Genomic DNA, 20,668 nt, shown 5'->3' with positions numbered 1-20,668 from the left:
GTATGTTCTTCTCCTAGTTAATATGATCTGTTGCTACTTATTTATCTATCACAGCTTAATAGTTTTTATTCTATATGTCTCCTAAGTAAATTTCTCTCATTTTCTGACCCAATCTAGGGAAAATCATCGTTGTGTGATTTTTCATTGAGTACCCCCCAAAATCCCAAATAAATCATTTCTAGCTTCCTCTTCAATGTCCGTTGCATAATGCAATAAATCCATCTTGTTCATCTACACATTCACACAGAACTGTCTTCAGCTATAAGGCATTAGAGGGATCTTCCTGTTCTTGTCTTTTATGTGTTAATTTATTTAGAATTCATCATCACAGCCTATGTAAAACATGCCAACAATAATATATGGTTATTGTTTTCATGAAGTAAATTCTAAATAAGGCAATAAAGACATGAAGCAGATTGTTTCAGGAAGATTAGTATGACAAAATACCTGTGTTTTAAAAATGTTACAGTGAAACACAAATTATAACTGTCTCAAGGGAAAATTGTACTGTATGCATTACAAAATGTCACAAAGTAATGCAATATATTTTCTTATTACAGAATGAGAGACATGATTTGATTCACAGACTGATTATTTTATAATATTACAAGCACTTTCTTTGTGAATATATATATAGCATATATATGTTATTATTTTAATGCTTACATGTGCTTACAGGAAAATGCTTATGTATATGCATATATAAGGAGAAAAATGTACATATTTTTAGAAAGATGTTGGGATATATATCATGATATATATTTATGTGAGATTGAATTTATATTACATTATAGATATTGCTAAAATTAAAAATATAAAATTGTGGAGACACTGAGAAAGCTGGGCATAGAATAAGAATGAGAGTAAAACTTTAAATGTACTGTGATTAATAGTGAAAGCTTTCATGAAAGGAAGTATTTTAGAAATATGTAAAGTGGTAAGTGTAAATCAGTAGTGTAATGGTAAGAAAGTAAGTGCATTTTAAAAATCAGGAGCTAATACAGTGATTCATAATGGAATGAAACGTTGTTGCTCTTAAGAGGGAATAGGGAAATCTGGGAAGGAAATATCTATAAATGATCAATAAAATCTGAGATGTTCTAGGAGATGATTCTGGAGTACAGAGCTGATATTCCCTTTTGAAACTACTAATGTTTCAGAAATGGAAAAATTTTCTGAATCCCTGTCTGCATCTCCTTGTTTCGGAAACTATACACAATTGGGTTTAATGTTGGGGTCACAAGAGTATAGAGTGCAGCTATCATCTTGTCTCTTTCAAATGAGTAGCTGGAAGCAGGGCGGATATAGGTGTAGATTACAGGGGAGTAGTAAAGGGACACCACTATGAGATGGGACGAGCATGTTGAGAAAGCCTTCCTCTTGCCTTCTGCTGTGCGGATGCGGAAAATGGCAGCAATGATAAAACCATAGGAGATGCAGGTGAGTGTGAAGTCACCTATGGCTAGGGTAATATCAGCAACATATACCATAATCTCATTGATTCTCACGGGGCTGCAGGACAAAGACAGCAGTGGGGGTATCTCACAGAAGAAGTGGTCAATGGTGTTTGGCCCACAGAAAGTCAGCCTCAGGATGAGACCAGTGTGTATCCAGGAATTGGTTACTGCAATCACCATGGTAATGCTCAGCAAGGTCACACACATATGGTGGTTCATAATAGTTCTGTAGCGAAGAGGGAAACAGATGGCCACATAGCGGTCATAGGCCATTGTGGTGAAGAGAACCATCTCAGCTCCTAGAGACCACGTGAAGAAGAAGAGCTGGGACATGCAGCTTTCATAGGAAATACTCCTTCCTGATGTTAGCATGGTCACCAGCATCTTTGGTATAATGCTTGTTGTGCAGATGATGTCCACCATAGCCAGTGCCAAAAGGAAAACATACATGGGTGTATGCAAAGTGGTGTTATAGATGATGGCAATGACAATCAGTGCATTGCCAAGAAAGGCCACAATGTACATGAAGAGAAAGACAATGAAGAGAACTCTCTGCAGTTCAGGTTTTTGGGTGAGGCCCAGAATCATAAACTCAGTTACAATGCTGTTATTCATCTTGCTTTGATGACAGATATTGCAGAAAATGAGCAATTGGGAATTAAGATGATCTGGGTGCTTTATTAGAAAGTGTGTGTGTGTGTGTGTGTGTGTGTGTGTGTGTGTGTGTGTGTGTGTATGTGTGTGTGTGTATGTTTGAATTTAGTGATATGTGTGATGATGTGATACAACTTAGTAGCAAGAATTCCATTTTAATGGAGTTCTGACTTCCAGGCAAAATCTTCTATTCTTCAGATGGATGTAATTTTCTGATGCATGTTCTTCAATCAATGACTCCATTGAATGGGAACCACTGGTTGAGAAAAAAAAAAAGGTAAGAAAAATGAATATATTCAAGTAATTCAATATTACCGTTTTGAGGGGCGCCTGGGTGGCTCAGTGGGTTAAAGCCTCTGCCTTCGGCTCAGGTCATGATCCCAGGGTCCTGGGATCGAGCCCCGCATCGGGCTCTCTGCTCAGCGGGGAGCCTGCTTCCCCCTCTCTCTCTCTGCCTGCCTTTCTGCCTGCTTGTGATCTCTGTCAAATAAATAAAATCTTTAAAAAAAAAAAAATATTACCGTTTTGAGTTGAAACTTATTTGAGTATAATTCACATGTATATGAAATAGAATACAAGAATTGCATATCTCACTAATAGTAACTACATGCTATCTTTCTTGAAACATATGTGAGCAGAAATATCTAGAACAAAAGAACCTGACAAGGCTAATAATAGTGGAAAGACTTCAGGGGAAAATGTCCAACAGAATATCCTGAGGCTGGATATTCAGGTACCACTGAATAATTCATTGGTATCTAAAAACAAGAATTTAATCAATTGCTTGCCTGATATTTTCTCTTCAATTGCAGAATCACATTTCCAAAATTGCATGAACTAATTTGTTGTGCTGTCATACAATGGTGAAAAGATTGGACATAAAATTAGAAGATCTAGGAGTGCATCTTTATTTTAATATAGCTGTAGATTTTCCATTAAAGTTGCATAAACTTCATATTTCTTATGAAAATTTTTTATTTCAAAAAATGATATGAGGGATGCCTGGGTGGCTCAGTGGGTTAAGCTGCTGCCTTTGGCTCAGGTCATGATCCTGGGGTCCTGGGATCGAGTCCCGCATCGAGCTCCTTGCTCAGCGGGAAGCCTGCCTCTCTCTCCGCCTCTGCCTGCCTCTCTGCCAGCTTGTGTGCTTTCTCTCTCTCTTTAAAAAAATGATATGAAATGGAACATATATTAGATATTATACAGCCTTAGCCTAGTATCCTCTAGTTCCATCCATGTCATTGCAAATGGTAAGATTTTATGCTTTTTGATGGCTGAGGAATATTCGCGCCTCTGTGTGTGTGTGTGTGTGTGTGTGTGTGTGTGTGTGTGTGTGTGTGTTGTGTGCCCATGTGCACATGTACACAGCCTCTTCTTTGTCCACTCATTTGTTGATGGATGTCTGGGCTCTTTCCCTAGTTTGGCTAATGTCGACATTGCTGCTATGAACATTGGGGTGCATATGGCCCTTCTTTTCACTACATCTGTATCTTTGGGGTAAATACCTAATAATGAAATTGCTGGGTCATAGGATAGCTCTATTTTTAACTTCTTGAGGAACCTCCATACTATTTGCCAGAGTAAATGTACCAGCTTGCATTCCCATCAACAGTGTAAGAGAGTTTCCCTTTCTGTGGGCGGAAATTCTTGTTCTTTTTATTACTTCCCGCCAAAAAACCTTCAGTATTTTCTCAACTGCATTCCTTTTTTGGATATATCTGCTTTCGTGCATAACCAGATTACATGTATACATGACTGTGAGGACTATTTTGACCTGGTACGTCTAGTAAAAGTGTCCAAAATGTCTTTAAATTTATTAATAACTTTATGTTTCATCATAGTTCTTTGAATTTTCAGAGATCATACTCTACCCCTGTTACCCAAACAGAGGAAATAAAAATCATTTTGAGACAATATGCAGTCTGTTTTTTTCCTCTAAGCTCTGAAACCTGAATTATTAATTTCCTAAATTTAATGGACTAATAATATGCTAAATTTACTGACTAATCAATGTGCAGCTATTCAGAACAATAGAAAAAATATTTTATCAAATCTATAAGCCACCTTGAGAATCCCTGGTTTTATTTCTTATTTTATTTTTTTAAAAGATTTTATTTATTTAGATGACAGAAAGAGAGATCACAAGTAGGCAGAGAGAAGGGGGGAGACAGGATTCCCCATAAGTGGAGAGCCAGATGTGGGGCTTGATACCAGGACCCTGAGATCATGACCTGAGCTGAAGGCAGAGGCTTAACCCACTGAGCCACCCAGATGCCCCATTTCCTATTTTCTGATAGCACAATATTGTAACACTTGTCATTGCTTATATCTATAATCATTTTGTAACAAACGTGATGGGACTTTGACATTTTCATCTGTATACAGTTGATATGGAAACAGTGGAGTGACAGAAGAATAACGGAAGCCAAGAATGCATATCTCATAAGAGGAGGGGCCAGGATTGTTTCTATTCGATGCAAAATGAACAAAACTTTTAGAACTGCTAAGAAAATAAAGATAGTTTTATTTGAGTCTAAGTGAGGGTGGCTGCCTGGGATACACAATCTTCACAAAGGAGAGAGTACTCTGGAGAGAATGAATACTTAATACAGGGATATATATATATATATATATATATATATATATATATATTTAAGAAAATCACAAACTTTATTTTGTTCTTAGTAATGCAAGTTTGCAAGCTTAGGAGGTATGGGAAGAGAATTTAGGGAGATTTTTATTTATATCTTTAGTTTGTTTTTTTTTTAAGATTTTATTTATTTATTTGAAAGACAGAGATCACAAGTAGGCAGAAAGGCAGGCAGGCAGAGAGAAAGGAGGAAGCAGGCTCCCCACTGAGCAGAGAGCCCAATGCGGAGCTCAATCCCAGGACCCTGAGATCATGACCTGAGCCGAACGAAGGCAGGGGCTTTAACCCAATGAGCCACCCAGGCCCTTTCTTTCTTTCTTTCTTTCTTTCTTTCTTTCTCTCTTCTTTCTTTCTTTCTTTCTTTCTTTCTTTCTTTCTTTCTTTCTTTCTTTCTTTTATTTGCTAATGAAGCAGATGTACTGTGTGTGCTCAAGGCAGAAATAGAGCCCATGTTGAAATTTAAATTAAAACCACATAGAGATACCACCTTACATCAGTTAGAATGGCCAAAATTAACAAGACAGGAAACAACATGTGTTGGAGAGGATGTGCAGAACACTGTTGGTGGGAATGCAAGTTGGTGCAGCCACTTTGGAGAACAGTGTGGAGACTCCTCAGGAAATTAAAAATCGAGCTTCCCTATGACCCTGCAATTGCACTACTGGGTATTTACCCCAAAGATACAGATGGAGTGAAAAGAAGGGCCATCTGTACCCCAATGTTTATAGCAGCAATGGCCACGGTGGCCAAACTGTGGAAAGAACCAAGATGCCCTTCAACGGACAAATGGATAAGGAAGATGTGGTCCATATACACTATGGAGTTTTATGTCTCCATCAGAAAGGATGAATACCCAACTTTTGTAGCAACATGGATGGGACTGGAGGAGATTGTGCTGAGTGAAATAAGTCAAGCATAGATAGTCAAGTATCATATGGTTTCACTTATTTATGGAACATAACAAATAACATGGAGGACATAGGGAGATGGAGAGGAGATGGGAGTTGAGGGAAATTGGAGCGCGGGGTGAACCATGAGAGACTATGGACTCTGAAAAACAATCTGAGGGTTTTGAAGGGGTGGGGGGTGGGAAGTTGGGGGAGCCAGGAGGGCACGTATTGCATGGAGCACTGGGTGTGTTACAAAAACAACGAATTCTGTTATGCTGAAAAGAAATTTTTAAAAAGTCTAAATAAAAAAAAAGAAAGAAAAAGAAATAGAGCCCGTGTTTTGAAATTTGGTGAATCCATCCTGACCTTGATGAAAGTGTAGCTTCCCTGGGAACCCAGTAGCAGGCCACACAAATACTAAACTTTGAAGGTTTCCTTTATCACACCTAGACTGTCTAACCTTTAACAAATTGTTATTAACCTTTCTGCTATATCTTTTGGGTAAAATACCAATAGTATGACAAGAATACATGAAAACTGAATAATACAAAAAGTACTTTAAGGAACATGAGAGTTTTATTATGTATCAGACATGAATTGAAACAGGAAAATAAAGATGAGATAGCTGATATTTGACATTCAATTAACGTATTTTTAATATTGGGGACCTGTGTGGCTCCTTTGGTTAAGCATCTGTTTTTGGCTCAGATCATGATCTCAGGGTCCTTGGATCTAACCTCACATCTGGCTCTCTGCTCCATGGGGAGCCTGCTTCTCCTTCTCCTCCTGCCCTCCCCCCTGTGTATGCTTTCTCTCTGTCAAATAAATAAATAAATCTTAAAAGTAATATTTTAAATGCCTTATATTAAAATGAGTATTAACTAAACTTTGAAATACTGAGTGCTAAATATACTTTAAATTATATTAAAAGGCCCTGGTCTGGTTATTTCATCTGAATCAGAGATCTGTTATCAAATATTTTTGGATGAATCTATAAGGTAACAGTCCTTTTCCAGTCTGTGTGATCTTACCTACTGAAATATACACTCAAATATAAACTTATCCTTCTTTGGTGATCAATAAGAAACCTTCAATTTTTATTTGGATAATTTTTACCTATCTATGTAAGAATTCTATTTATCTATTTAATTGTTAATGATCAATTTCTGTGAAACTGGATGTGAGGGAGAAATTCAGTCCCAAGATACAAAACAGAATTTTATAAAATGGTGAAAGTTTGCAGAAATACTGGGTAATTCACCTGTGGTTCACTGTCTGTGAGTTAAGAACAAAAGAGTGAGGGTACCTGAAGATTTCTTTTCTCATCTCTTCTTGGAGTATCCTTTACCTTACCCAGTGCTAATGACATTGGTTCAGCCCTGTTCTGTGTTGGTTCTACGAAATGGGACCATTACTGCGTGTAGATGAGGACAAATACAAAAGGGGACCATCATCCAGTTCATGAAGAGAAGAAGGTATATATTGATAATAATAACTTTGTTCAGAATATACATTATTGACCTAGAGTAGAGATAGATACTTTTGTTAATCCACAAGAATCCAGTGTGGTCAATGGTTTCTATAGATATCCTGCAAGTAAGGCATGCCTGTTTTGGATGCTATCTTCAGCCCTAAAAGGCCAAAGTATACAATGAATGAATGAATAATAAATAAATAAATATCTGCTCACATCAGCAGGGAAACATATTTCTCCAGGTTTTATAAGTTGAAAATCCTTGACTCTTGACCATGTCCTTTTCTATTCCTCTCATCTAAATTATTTATATTGCTTTAGTTTTTATGTTTAATCCAACTCGGATTTTCTATTGATTTAAATTTGGAAGTACAAAATCAGTAAAATTTAGTTAGAAATAGGTTAATACATAAAAATTAATTCCGATTCTGGCATTTTTTTTCTCTACGACATTGGAGTTTTAAAGCACATTTTCTGAGTTTCCATCTATCCTCATTAGTTTAATGGAGAATAAAAACAGTGGTAAACTTTGAGTTGCTCTGAGGATTAAACAATGACTGCAAAGCCTTAGCCCAAAACTTAACCCACATTGAGATGCCAATTAAATGTGATAATGATTATTATTTGGAATCCAAATGTAGTCTATGATTCCACCAATTTCCCCTTAAGATCTTTTGCTCTTTTTGAGTGCTTTTAATCAGACTCTAAGATAATGCTGGTTCCCAATTACAGGCCACTCTTGTATTGGTGTATTACTTTCCAAAGGGTTACTTCTGGTGACTCCCTCTCCCTTTTGTTTATCTTCTGATATCAATCTGACATTCCCACTCCACTGTACCTGTCCACTGGTGTCTTCTACCCCCATAGAGATCCAGACGTGTATAATCCTATATCTCAGGCTGATTTCATGTGTGTTCAGAGTGATCTGGTAGATAATCAACTCACTTTAGGGGACCAGTTGAAAGAGCATTTCCTACTTCTCTCCATATTGACCCCCCCTACACTATAGTCTGTTTTTAAAACATAGTTTTAACATCTGGAATTTTTAAATTAATTATGAGGCAATTTTTAATGATTAATGGAAAGAAAAACTCCAATACTACATTTGAAATTATTGAATAATTATTATAATAAAAGAATAAGCAGATTGTGTTGACAACATAAAAGATAATTCAATTAAATCTGATCATCATTAAAATGATTTTATTGAATAATTATTTAAAGATCACACTTCATACTAGTCATTGTGTTATCACATTTAATTAAAACGAAGCGGGAATGCAATAGATGTCTTCAATTTTCTCAGGGTTAATGGTAAAACATTTAATCAGCATGCATTGGGGTGATGGGGAAATTATTAATATACAACAATTGTGTGTAGGGGCACCTGGGTGGCTCAGTCATTAAGCGTCTGCCTTTGGCTCAGGTCATGATTCCAGGGTCCTGGGATCCAGCCCTGCATCAGGCTCCCTGCTCTGCAGGAAACCTGCTTCTCCCTCTCTCACTGCCCCTGCTTGTGTTTTCTCTCTCACTGTCTCTCTCTCTCTATCAGATAAATAAATAAAATCTTTTTAAAAATATAGCATACTTTATCTGGTCTTGGATAGGATTATGGAGAATCTAATCAAAATGTTAAATGTAGTATTACTCTGGAAAGGTAAATAATTTTCAGTGAATGTGAAAGGATAGAGAAAAGGAGAAATAATTTCCTAGCAAAAATAAGGAGGTATGATGTACAAATATATCTGAGAAATGGCAAGTAGTTTCACTAGAAGACAATGACAGTATGCACAGAATTATTGTGCCATGTGAACAAAATAGAACTTGTTCAGATTATTATGTTATAAATTATTGTTTTTCTGTAGGCATAAAGGACAATTTGAAAATTTCTGAGACAGGGACTGATGTGTGTTTTTCTCCAATTTTTAGAAAGATAGCTCTAAAGACAACATAGAGAATAAAGGGAGACATTATTTTGTCCATTTTGAGCTGAAACTCCATTTATAAGCATCAATTGATTTGCAGGAAAATATAGATTTAATTAAATCTAACATAAGGATGTGCTTGTAATAACTAGTTACCAGAATAAAATAAAATTTATATAATAAATAAAACTATCTATAGAAATAATTTAGACAAGTTAATTTTAATTGTTTGGCCGGATGCAGGCACTATGACAAATTAACATTACCTATCTTTTCCTAGAGGGAGAGCATTGAGGTCATTTTGTGTTTTCTGAATCCTAGAGCTCAGAGCATTTATCAGAAGTTCATACCGATGTTTTATTTTATGTGTCATTTACTCAGCTACTTTGTTTGATCCTGAGAACAGGATTAATGGAGAATTAAGAATGTTAATGTCTGTATTTTAAATATCATGAAGTCAGTGAAATTTGGTACAACTAACAAACTTACTCATTGTCAGAATATATTCTCCCAAGTTATAAAGTACATCATCATCATCATCACAGTTTTCAAATGTCTTCATCTTTATTGCTGGCATGAACAATATCGGCACACTTTTAAATTTATGTCCTGCCATGGATAAGGCAGATTGCTATGAAGTCACCACAGCAGCAACTCTGTTCTATGGGACTAGAGTGGTACAATTTATTGTCTTCTCTCACATTATTGAATGCCCTTTCACTTTAGGACACTTTCCATTAGGAAAGTTTAAGTCAGAGGTATTCTAATTCGAGTTTGGTTCAAGAAGGATGCTTCATTTTCACAGCTTAAGTAGTGAAAAGAGATGAAAATGGCCACTTTTCAATTTTTGAAGATTTTGAAGATATCAAAGAGAGACAGTGATGAACAATCAGTGTGATGAGAAATAGAATTCAGGGTAAAAAGATAAAAGCTGATAGGAGTTAAGGAAGTGTGTAAATAATGGAGTACAAATTATGGCCCTACCTCAGCAGGATGATAAACTATCTTGGTTAGTCTGGGACTGCCCCTGTTTTGCCACTGGAAGTCTCACATCTTAGGAAACTCTATCTCAAGCAAACTAGGACAGTTGATCACGCTGGAAAATCCGGAAGCCAGTATAATGGCTATTTCTGATAATCTTAGCCACACATTCACTTCAAAAGCATTTTATTTTCTAAGTTTGGAAAAATATAATTTTTCAAATTCAACTTTAAACTCATAACTCTCCTTTTTTAATCTCCCATAGAGTCCACAATCCAATTGGGAAATTTTTCCACGGAGTAGGAAGGAAATAATGGGGCCATTGAACAAAGTCTTCCATAAACATTCTATCAGCTGGATTTCAAGCTCTCCTATAGTAATGAGTTGTGTACTTGAAAACTGTTAATAAACCATAGGATATTGCAAACGATGGAAAGAACCCATATGTCTATCCATAGATGATTGGATAAAGAAGACATGATATATATGTATATACACACAAAGTGGAATATTACTCAGCCATAAAAAGAATGTGATTTGCCATTTGAAATGATGTGACTGGAACTAGGGGGTGTTATGCTAAGCAAAATAAGTCAGTCAGATAAAGACAAATACCATATGATTTCACTCACATGTGGAATCTAAGAAACAAAACAGACAAAGATAGGAAAGGGAATGAAAAATAAAATAAAAATAGAGAAGGAGACAAACCATAAGAGACTCTTAACTCTAGGAAACAAACAGGGATGCTGGAGGGGCATGTTTCGGGGGATGGAGTGATTGAGTGTTAGGCATTAAGGAGCACATGTAATGTGATGAGCACTGGGTGTTATAAGCAACTCACTAAATTCTACCTCTGAAACTATTAATACACTATATGTTATATAAATTGAACTTAAATAAAAAATAAAAATTAAAAAATAAAAACAAACTAAAGAAACAGAACAAAAAGGATCTTACAAAAGGTATATCAAAATGAAGCTTTGGGAATCACTTCATAACAAAGTCTTCTGGAAAGTAAAGAACAGTTGGGGCACCTGAGTGGCCCAGTGGGTTAAGCCTCTGCCTTCAGCTCAGTTCATGATCTCAGGGTCCTGGGATTGAGCTCCACATTGGGCTCTCTGCTCAGTGGGGACCCTGCTACCCCCTCTCTCTGCCTGCCTCTCTGCCTACTTGTGATCTCTCACTCTCTGTCAAATAAATAAAATCTTAAAAAAAAAAAGAAAGTAAGGAACAGCTTATTTGGTAAAATGTGGGCCCTGGATATAGGAGACAGGGGTTTAAGCCCCATTTTGCCATTTCCTGCACATTCTCTTGGGAGGCTATATTGCCCAGTTCTTTGTCAATATTTGCCTAAAGAGATCTTCTGTATGAAACTAACTACGTCAGGAAGAGCTCTAGGATTGGAGAGATTGGAGAAAGCTCTCCAATCTCTTCTACTCACTCTTATCTCAGGTATCTAGTAGTAATTTCACTATTTTATGGGGATTTATTTGTTTTTTGATGTACAATTTTATAAATCTGACTTATAGCTCTGCAATTAGAAAGAAAGCTTTTGAAAGTAGAAATATTTTATATTTCTCTTCTATTTCTTGCTCTACCTTGTCTCCTTATCTATACCATATACACAAACTGGAATATTTGAAATAACCTTAGTTCAGTCATTTATTTAAGAGATAAATGTCAGTAAAAGAGATTTTAAAAATTAAATTCTGTAATTTTGGTAATTATGAATAACTTAAATTTTACAATCTTAATTGTTTTCAAGTGTACCGTTCATTAGTGTTAATTATATTCACCTTGTTTTGCAATCTCCAGAAAGTTTTTATCTTATAATGCTGAAATTCTATACCTGTTAAAACATTTCCTCTTTCTATCTACCCACAGTCCTTGGCAATCACAGTTATGCTTTCTGATTCTATAAGGTTGATTATCCTAGATAACTCTTATAAGTGGAATCATACAATATTTGTCTTTTTATAACTGGGTTATTTTATTTGGTGTAATGTTCTCAAGGTTCATTCATGTTGTAACATGTGTAAGAAAATCCTTCTTAAAAAAAAAGAAAAAAGAAAGAAAATCCTTATTTTTAAAGGTTGAATAATATTCTACCATGGAATACCATATTGTGTTTACTCACTTATCTGTTGATGTGCATTTGAGTTTCTCCTACCTTTTGGCTATTGTGAATAATGCTACTATGAACACTCATGTGCAAATATCTCTTTGAGAACTTGCTATCAATTCTTTTAGATATACACTCCGAAATAGAATTGCTGTAAACATATTTGGGTATCAAATAAATGCATATATTTTCAATACAGTTGGAAAATAAATGAATCTATCACAGACTCTTATATATGATGGGCAGAATGTACACATCAAATAAAGCTACATTTCTGAGTCATTTTTAAAGCAGCATAGACCATTTTTATACATTGAGAAGTCTTTAAACCCATTTTAAACAACCTTACTAATTAAACCTTGATGTTAATTAAAGAAATGAGATATTCTAAAAAAAAAAGATTTCCCAGATATATTAAATATTCCTACCACACGAGTAACAATATATATTAACCTAGATTTAGTTGACTTTGTTCTAAACTCCAATTCATATATATCTGATGTAAAATAAATAAATTAAGAAGCACTCAAAGAATATAACTACATTTATCATCAAATTAATATCCCCTCTTTTGGGCTGTATTTTAAACCATGGATGGATTTTTTTTTTTCTCACAATGTACCTAAAAAATAACTAAAGAAGTTGTTTGCTTCAGAAATATTTCTACCTAGGGCATAATTTCATGGTAGCTATAAAAATTAGACTGAATGTCTACAAATACTTACTTTAGTTCTTTGCAGGGTATCATGTTCAAACAGTGACCCATGTTAAATTACTAGAAAAAATGGAAAATAGGTAATAGTTCATTTAAGTTGCAGTCAACAGACTTTTATGTTTGCTTAAGTGTTATTAATTAGTGTTATTAATTATACTTAAGATTTCTCAAAGTGTTTCCTGACTCAAAAAGAGGGGACCCAAGGGAATAGCTTATAGGACCCAGTTTGTCACAGTTAGATTAATATGGATCTCAGGGGAGTAATTAAAACAACACTGCACTGATTACTAATTATAATGTATCATCATTTGTCTATAACACCAAGTTGTATCCCAAGATAATATCTTCAAGGAGTAGTAAATTTAAGTAATAAGTGATACTGGGAATGTCTTACAGAGACAAAAAGATATTCAAAACACGGATGGATGGACATTGTTATAAAAGCTATTATATATATCTAGACAATGAAAAAGTCTTTCCCCCCAAAAAGTGAACATAGTGGCAGGAAATGAATTCAAAGACCAAGTCAAAACAAAGGCCATAAAAGTTCATTTAACCCTCTACACTGTGAGGGAGAGGAAGTTTGTAAATAAACTATGGGATGACATTTGATCCTTTGTTTGTTTGTTCGTTTGCTTATATTCAAACTTTATTTTTTTCAGTGTTCCAAGATTCATTGTTTATGTATCACACCCTGTGCTCCATGCAATAAGTGCCCTCCTTAATACGCACCACCATGCTCACCTAACCCCTCAACCCCCTCCCCTCCAAAACCCTCAGTTTGTTTCTCAGACTCTACAGTCTCTCATGGCTCATCTCCCCCTCTGATTTCCCCCAATTCACTTTTCCCTTCCTTCTCCTAATGTCCTCCATGTTATTCATTATGCTCCACAATGAAGTGAAACCATATGTTAATTGACTCTCTCTGCTTGACTTATTTCACTCAGCATAATCTCCTCCAGTACCGTCCCTGTTGATACAAAAGTTGGATATTCGTCCTTTCTGATGGAGGCACAAAATTCCACTGTATATATGGACCATATCTTTTTAATCCATTTTTCTGTTGAAGGGCATTTTGGCTCTATCCACAGTTTGGCGACCGTGGCCATCCTTGCTATGAACATTGGGATACAGATGGCCCTTCATTTCACTACATTTGATTCTAATAAATATATTACACTCCTCAGTGATTTCTTTCTGAAATAATTCACATTATTTGAAAATATGTTCTACTCATCATTTTGGTGTTCTTTATGAATTCCCGTATACAAATGCAACTTAAGCATGTGATGTACTCACAAGGAAACATCATCTCTGTCTCTCTACTAAATACCTTCATAGTTTCAAATGTCCATTGGAATTCAAACACAAATTTCATATTTAGCATATGTGCTTCTTTTCTCTATTTCAGAAAAAAAAATTACACACGTGATATTAGATCAGTTTTGATGATCTTTTGAAACTGCCAGGGAGTGATTTAAGCTCTTATTTTATGTTTATAATGAACATGATGTTCTTAAATATTAGCCAATTATATCAGGCTGTCAAAAAAAAAGTGAAGGAATGGGAATTGATTATATGTAATAATAGTCACATGGCCAAGTAGAAATCAAATATACTCTAAAGAATGTTTGCTGCTGAAGCAGAGAATATAATTTGCTTTGGTAATATTTTTGAAAGTAAAATGGCCTACTTCCTCTTATAATGATGAAAATTATTGTCAATATATCTCTTTGAATAAATACCTTAAAATAATATGTGATATATATTTTTTTTCTTTTAAATGTTAGATAGAATTTAACCTGAGCCAGGTGTCTGAGTCAGGAATTTTCTTTGAGGAAATTTTGAAATACAAATTCAATTTCTTTAACCTAGATATTTTCTTCAGATTATATATCTTCTTGTATCCACTTTGGAAATAATATTTCCCAAAGAATTTTTCCACTTTATCTATGTTATCAAAATTGTTGGCATAGAGCTTTTCATAGCTTATTTTCTTATTTTCTTTCTAAGGATCTGTGGTAATAGTTACGCTTTCATTCTCAATTTTGGCATTTACAAAAATTATTAGTTTTGATAGAAGTTTATCAATCTTATTAATATTTTAGAAAAACCAACTTTTGATTCTTTCAAAGCTGTTAATTTTCTTATTATAAGTGTGTATTCATATTGGTAACATACATTTCGGTCTTATATTATTACTCATTCTGATAATCTCTGTTTTTCATTGTCAATTTTAATCCAATCACATTTAATATAGTAATTAATATAGTTCAAAAAATAATATGTGACAGTTGTAGGTGCAAAGAATGACTTGGCAATGGATTAGAATAACCTAAAATTACAAATTTAATGTGCCAGAGTCTGCTCTGGGATGCTGAAATAAGCTGGCCCTGCAAACACATTGCTGTGGGCCAGTGAGTCCCATTAACTCTGCCATTAGGAGGGAGTAGGGAGAGTCTGTAAGACTGTGACGAGGGAAACAGGATATGTCTCTGTCAGTTTGCTTTCCTGATCTTTCTCTATGCTGGCATTTCTATTAGTTCTATTATCTAGACTTTTGATTTAAAATACCACACATTGTCATATTCTTTAAGTCTGTCAGATGAAGTCATATCTGCAATGAAACTACAGTTAGCACAGGGAATTTGTTTTATGATATATTGTGGTGGAAGGGTCCCTCTGTCATTAAGAAAGTGTCTTCTTGGGGCACCTGGGTGGCTCAGTCATTAAGCGTCTGCCTTCGGCTCAGGTCATGATCCCAGGGCCCTGGGATCAAGCCCCACATTGGGCTCCCTGCTCAGCGTGAAGCCCCCCTCGCCCTCGCCCTCTCCCACTCCTCTGCTTGTGTTCCTGCTCTCTCTCTGTCAAGTAAATAAATATTTAAAAAAAAAAAAAAGAAAGTGTCTTCTTTATCTAACAAAGAAACTGTTGCTTGCTTTATTTCCTATGTATTGTTATAGAATAAGTATGCCAACTTTCTTTTGCTTAATCTTACATGGTACATCATTTTCCATTTTTATATTGATAACTTCTTTTGGTTTTTATTTGAAAATATGTAAATGCAAATAATTTCATTTTTGATAATTTTTTGGTATTTTAATTTTAGCATTTTGATTATTTGCATTTGATATGATTCTGGATATATTTCTGTTTGCTTACTTGGTATTTACTTTCTGTTTAGTGCATTTGTTTTGTGCTTCTTTCCCTCTTTTTGATTAGTGTATTTTATAATCCCAATTTTTCTCTTCTTTGCCAGAATAGCTCTGCATTCTTTTATACTGATTTTGGTGTATATGCTTGACATTATAACATGTGTTCTTGACTTCCTAGAGGCCACTGGAAATTTTCTTTACACTTTCCAGGAGAGGTTATGCTTTTAGAACACTTATTTCTAACTTTGTATTAGTTTCATCATGGTTTTTAGTTGTACACATATCTCCACCAACTGTGACCTATATTGCTTATGTAGTCAATATTCCTTTACACCTATTTTTATATTTACCATTTTTATTGTTCTTCTTCTCTCCTTCATATCTTTTAGTGTATATGCCCATTTTCCCTTTCCTGAATCACTCTGTTTTTAATTCAGATTAACAGATCTGCTGACAGAAAAATTCTTTCAGTTTTTATATATGTGAAATATTTTTATGTTGTTATAGTTCTGGAAAATATGGTTACTGGCCATATAATTTTAAGTTGGATATTACATGAGTTTCAGTTTAAGATGGCAATATAGGAAAACCCTGAACTCCCTTCATCCATGGACACACCAAATTATACCTCTTAATAGAGCAATCCCTCCCTAAGAACTGAGGACTGAGGGAGCAACTTCTGCCCAATTAAAGTTAGGATTGCAAAAGAGAATATGAGAGGGATTGGAGACATGGTAACTAAGGTAACTTCCACACCCTACACTGTAAAGTGCAGTGGGGAGGGATTGTACTGAGGGTTAGGGAACATATTCCTCTATCCTTGGGCACAATAAGGGGAAAAATACAGTTTAAAAGAGCAACTAATTTATAAATGATCCAACCCTAGAACCCCAGAAAAAAGTGGGAAATCTGCTGTAATTCTCTCTTGGTCAGAGTGACTGGAGAATGATATCTTTCGCACTCCTCCTCCCCATTGAAAGGACAGACAAGAGCAGGATGCTGCTGCCATAACCAGTAGGTAGTTTCAGCGAGCTTTGGGTCCCCTAGGCCACACATAGCATAGTACTGGCATAAAAATAGACACATAGACCAGTGGAACAGAGTAGAGAGCCCAGATATGGGCCCTCAACTCTATGGTCAAATAATGTTCGACAAAGCAGGAAAAAATATACAGTGGGAAAAAGACAGTCTCTTCAGGAAATGGTGATGTATATTCTACTATGTACAGAATGAAACTTGACCACTCCCTTACACCATACACAATGATAAACTCTAAATGGAGGAAAGACCTCAAAGTGAGACAGGAATCCATCAAAATTCTAGAGGAGAACATAGGCAGTAACCTCTTCGACATCAGAGCAACTTCTTTCAAGACATGCCTCCAAAGGCAAGAGAAACTAAATTAAAAAATGAACTTTTGGGACTTCTTCAAGACCAACAGTTTCTGCACAGCAAAAGAAACAGTCAACAAAACAAAGAGGTAACCCATGAAATGGGAGAAGATATTCGCAAATGAAACTACAGACAAAGGGCTGATATCCAAGATTTATAAAGAACTCCTCAAACTCAACACTCAAAAACTGATAATCACGTCTTAAAATGGGCAGAAAACATGAATAGACATTTCTCCGAAGAAGACATACAAATGGCTAACAGACACATGAAAAAATGTTCATCATAATTAGCCATCAGGGAACTTCAACTCAAAACCACATGAAGATACCACCTTACAACAGTTAGAATGGCCAAAATTAACAGGACAGGAAGCAATTGTTAGAGAGAATGTGGAGAAAGGGGAACTCTCTTACACTGGTGGTGGGAATTCAAGTTGGTGCAGCCACTTGTGGAGATTCCTCAAAAATTAAAAATAGAGCTACCCCATGACACTGCAATTGCACTACTGGGTATTTACCCCAAAGATACAAATGTAGTGAAAAGAAGTGTGATCTGTACCCCAATGTTCATAGCAGCAAGGTCCACAATCATCAAGCTTTGGAAAGAGCCAAAATGCCTTTCAACAGATGGATGGATAATGAAGATATGGTCTATATACACAATGGAATATTACTCATTCCTCAGAAAGGATTAATACTCAACTTTTGTATCAACATGGGTGGGACTGGGAGAGAGTATGCAGAGTAAAATAAGTCAAGCAGAGAAAGTCAATTATCATATGGTTTCACTTAATGTGGAGCATAAGGAATAAAACAGAGGACATTAGGAGAAGGAAAAGTCAATTGGGGGAAGATGGGGATGGGGGAGACAAACCATGAAAGAGTTCTGATAAAAAAACTGAGGGTTTTGTAGGGGAGTGGGTTGGGGGATGGATGAGCCTGGTGGTGGGTATTAAAGAGGGCATGTTTTGCATGGAGCACTAGATGTTATATGTAAGCAATGACTCTTGGAACACTACATCAAAAACTAATTATGTACTGTATGATGACTAACATAACACAATAAAAAAACCAAAACAAAACAAAACCCTACTGTTTAAAATAGTAAGTACCATATAAAAAAATCAGTTCTAGAATTCTGCCAAATGGTGAGGGAACTGGATCACTCTTCCAGTGGGAGGGGAGACAGATTGTGCTGATGTTCCCTCTCCAGTTTGAAAGCTATTCCTCAGTGAGCCCCAGGCTACTAGCGCACACCAGCTCCAGGCATACCACCAGGGCCACCACAGGATGGTGCACACTGGGACGCACCTGGGAGTGCCCACACAGCTTCAAACCATGTTAAGTTGACACTGGTGCAAAGCACCTTGGAACATTCCAGGCCAACACAATTTAAGCTTCAGTTAGGGCATCCCAGGTGCAGATCACTCTGGCACCTGCTGGCTGATGTCTGCTTTGGATTAGTCCATATTACCAAGGTACAGCCGCGTGAATTATCTCAGGAATACCCAGCCCATGCCTGTATTAGGTGCAGCCATCCCACTGAGCACCCTAGAATACCCTCACCTGCACAATCTTTGTCTCTAGCTTCATAACCAGGGCACCCGCTGCCCTGAAGACACCAGCACAGCTTCAGCCATCCTTTCAGGACAACCTCAATATGGAGAACCCAAGACACTCAGTAGTGCAACCACTATAGCTTTCACCTGAACAGAGACCATAGTGTACAGACAGCCCAGAGACTACGGTGGCCCATACCCACTTTACATTTAGCTGTCCTGCTATGACAACCCATTCTGTAGCCCAGCTCAACTCCAGCCACTCCTCCAGGGCATCATCTGTGAGGATAGTCCCAGAATACCCCGGTTTACATTGACTTCAGCTTCAGCTATCCTGTAAGTTGTCCTAAGCACATAGAGTCCCAAACCCTCCAGATGGCAACCACTTTAGTCTCACCTGCTGTCCCAGAGCACCCCCTTCACAGAGAGTCAAAGGACTTCCAGGCCTGCATGCTGTTTCAACTCTAATCCATCCACCAGGGAAATCCTGGCATGGAGCACCTCAGGACACCCTGGTCTGCATCCTTTCAGGTTTAGCTGTCCTGACAGAGTATCCACTACACGGAAAGCACTGAGACCTCCCAGTCTGCACCTTGCCTCAACTCCAGCTGTCCTGTTAGGCACCCTTTGTTTAAAGAGCCCTGGGAACTCCCCAAATAACTCTTTAGCTTCATCTATCCTGTTAAGTTTCCCTTTTCATGTAGAGCTTAGGAACACACCATATTGCACCTTCATTAGCTTTGGTTGTCTTGCCAGTGCACCAAATATATGTGGAACACAGGGACATCATTGAACTGTGTACACATTGGTGCCCACTCTGTGAAGGGCCCTGGGACCCCAGACCACCCATGCCAGCCAAAGATCCAGCCAGAAGTCACCAAATACATACAGCCTATATAGGGGTTCATCATACACAAGAGGATTTTTTCAAGTTCAGGACAAGTAGCTGTTCTGCCTGATCCATAAAGACAAACATGAATTCAATCAATATGGGGATACAGAGAAATATGTTGCAAAAGAAGGAACTACTTTTCAAAACTTCAATCAATCAATCAATAATCAATAAAATAAAGATATACCTAAAAAAAGGTTTTCAGTATACCTGGGAAAAAATTCAAATATTGATTCTATAGATGCTCATTGAGCTGGAGAGGATAGTGAAAGAGCAGTTCTAAGAGGGAAGTATCATCACTATAGGTCAACCCTGATAAGTAAGAAAAATCTCAAATAAAAAACCTAAATTTCCACCTAAAGGAACTAGAAAAATAACAACAGTAACAAAAAATGACAATAAATACATGTTTATCAGTAATCACTTTGAATGCCTGGACATCTGGGTGGTTCAGTCAGTTAAACATCTTGATTACATCAGGTCATAATCTCAGAGTCATGAGATTGAGGCCCAAGTCAGGCTCTGCACTTATCAGGTAGTCTACCTGAGATTATCCCTCTCCCTCCTCCCCTCCACCCCCACTTCTACTCTTTCTCTAAAAAAGACAAAAAACAAAAACAAGCAAAAAAAAAAAAAGACAAACAAAACCTAAAACCAGCAGAAGTGACTAATAAATATTAAAGCAGAAATAAAAGATATAGAAACTAAAAGCAAACATTCAAACAAAAATAATAGAATACATCAATGAAACAAATATCTGAAAACAAATTAATAAATTTGATAAATCCCTAGCCAGA

At 36.3% G+C, this 20,668-nt stretch overlaps 1 protein-coding gene across 1 annotated transcript; it reads right to left on the bottom strand.

The window, feature by feature from the left end:
• Positions 1-1,148: 1,148 nt before the first annotated feature.
• On the bottom strand, positions 1,149-2,072 carry OR13G1 (olfactory receptor family 13 subfamily G member 1; the record flags this gene model as incomplete). Its single annotated transcript, XM_080804499.1, has 1 exon — positions 1,149-2,072. The coding sequence occupies one exon, from the start codon at positions 2,070-2,072 to the stop codon at positions 1,149-1,151; it is 924 nt and encodes a 307-aa protein (XP_080660625.1).
• Positions 2,073-20,668: the final 18,596 nt, after the last annotated feature.

Source organism: Martes martes (assembly GCF_963455335.1).
Source record: "Martes martes genome assembly, chromosome: 5".
NCBI lineage: Eukaryota > Metazoa > Chordata > Mammalia > Carnivora > Mustelidae > Martes > Martes martes.
The sequence above is the reverse complement of the archived record's forward strand: the minus strand, read 5'-3'. Positions and strand labels throughout refer to the sequence as shown.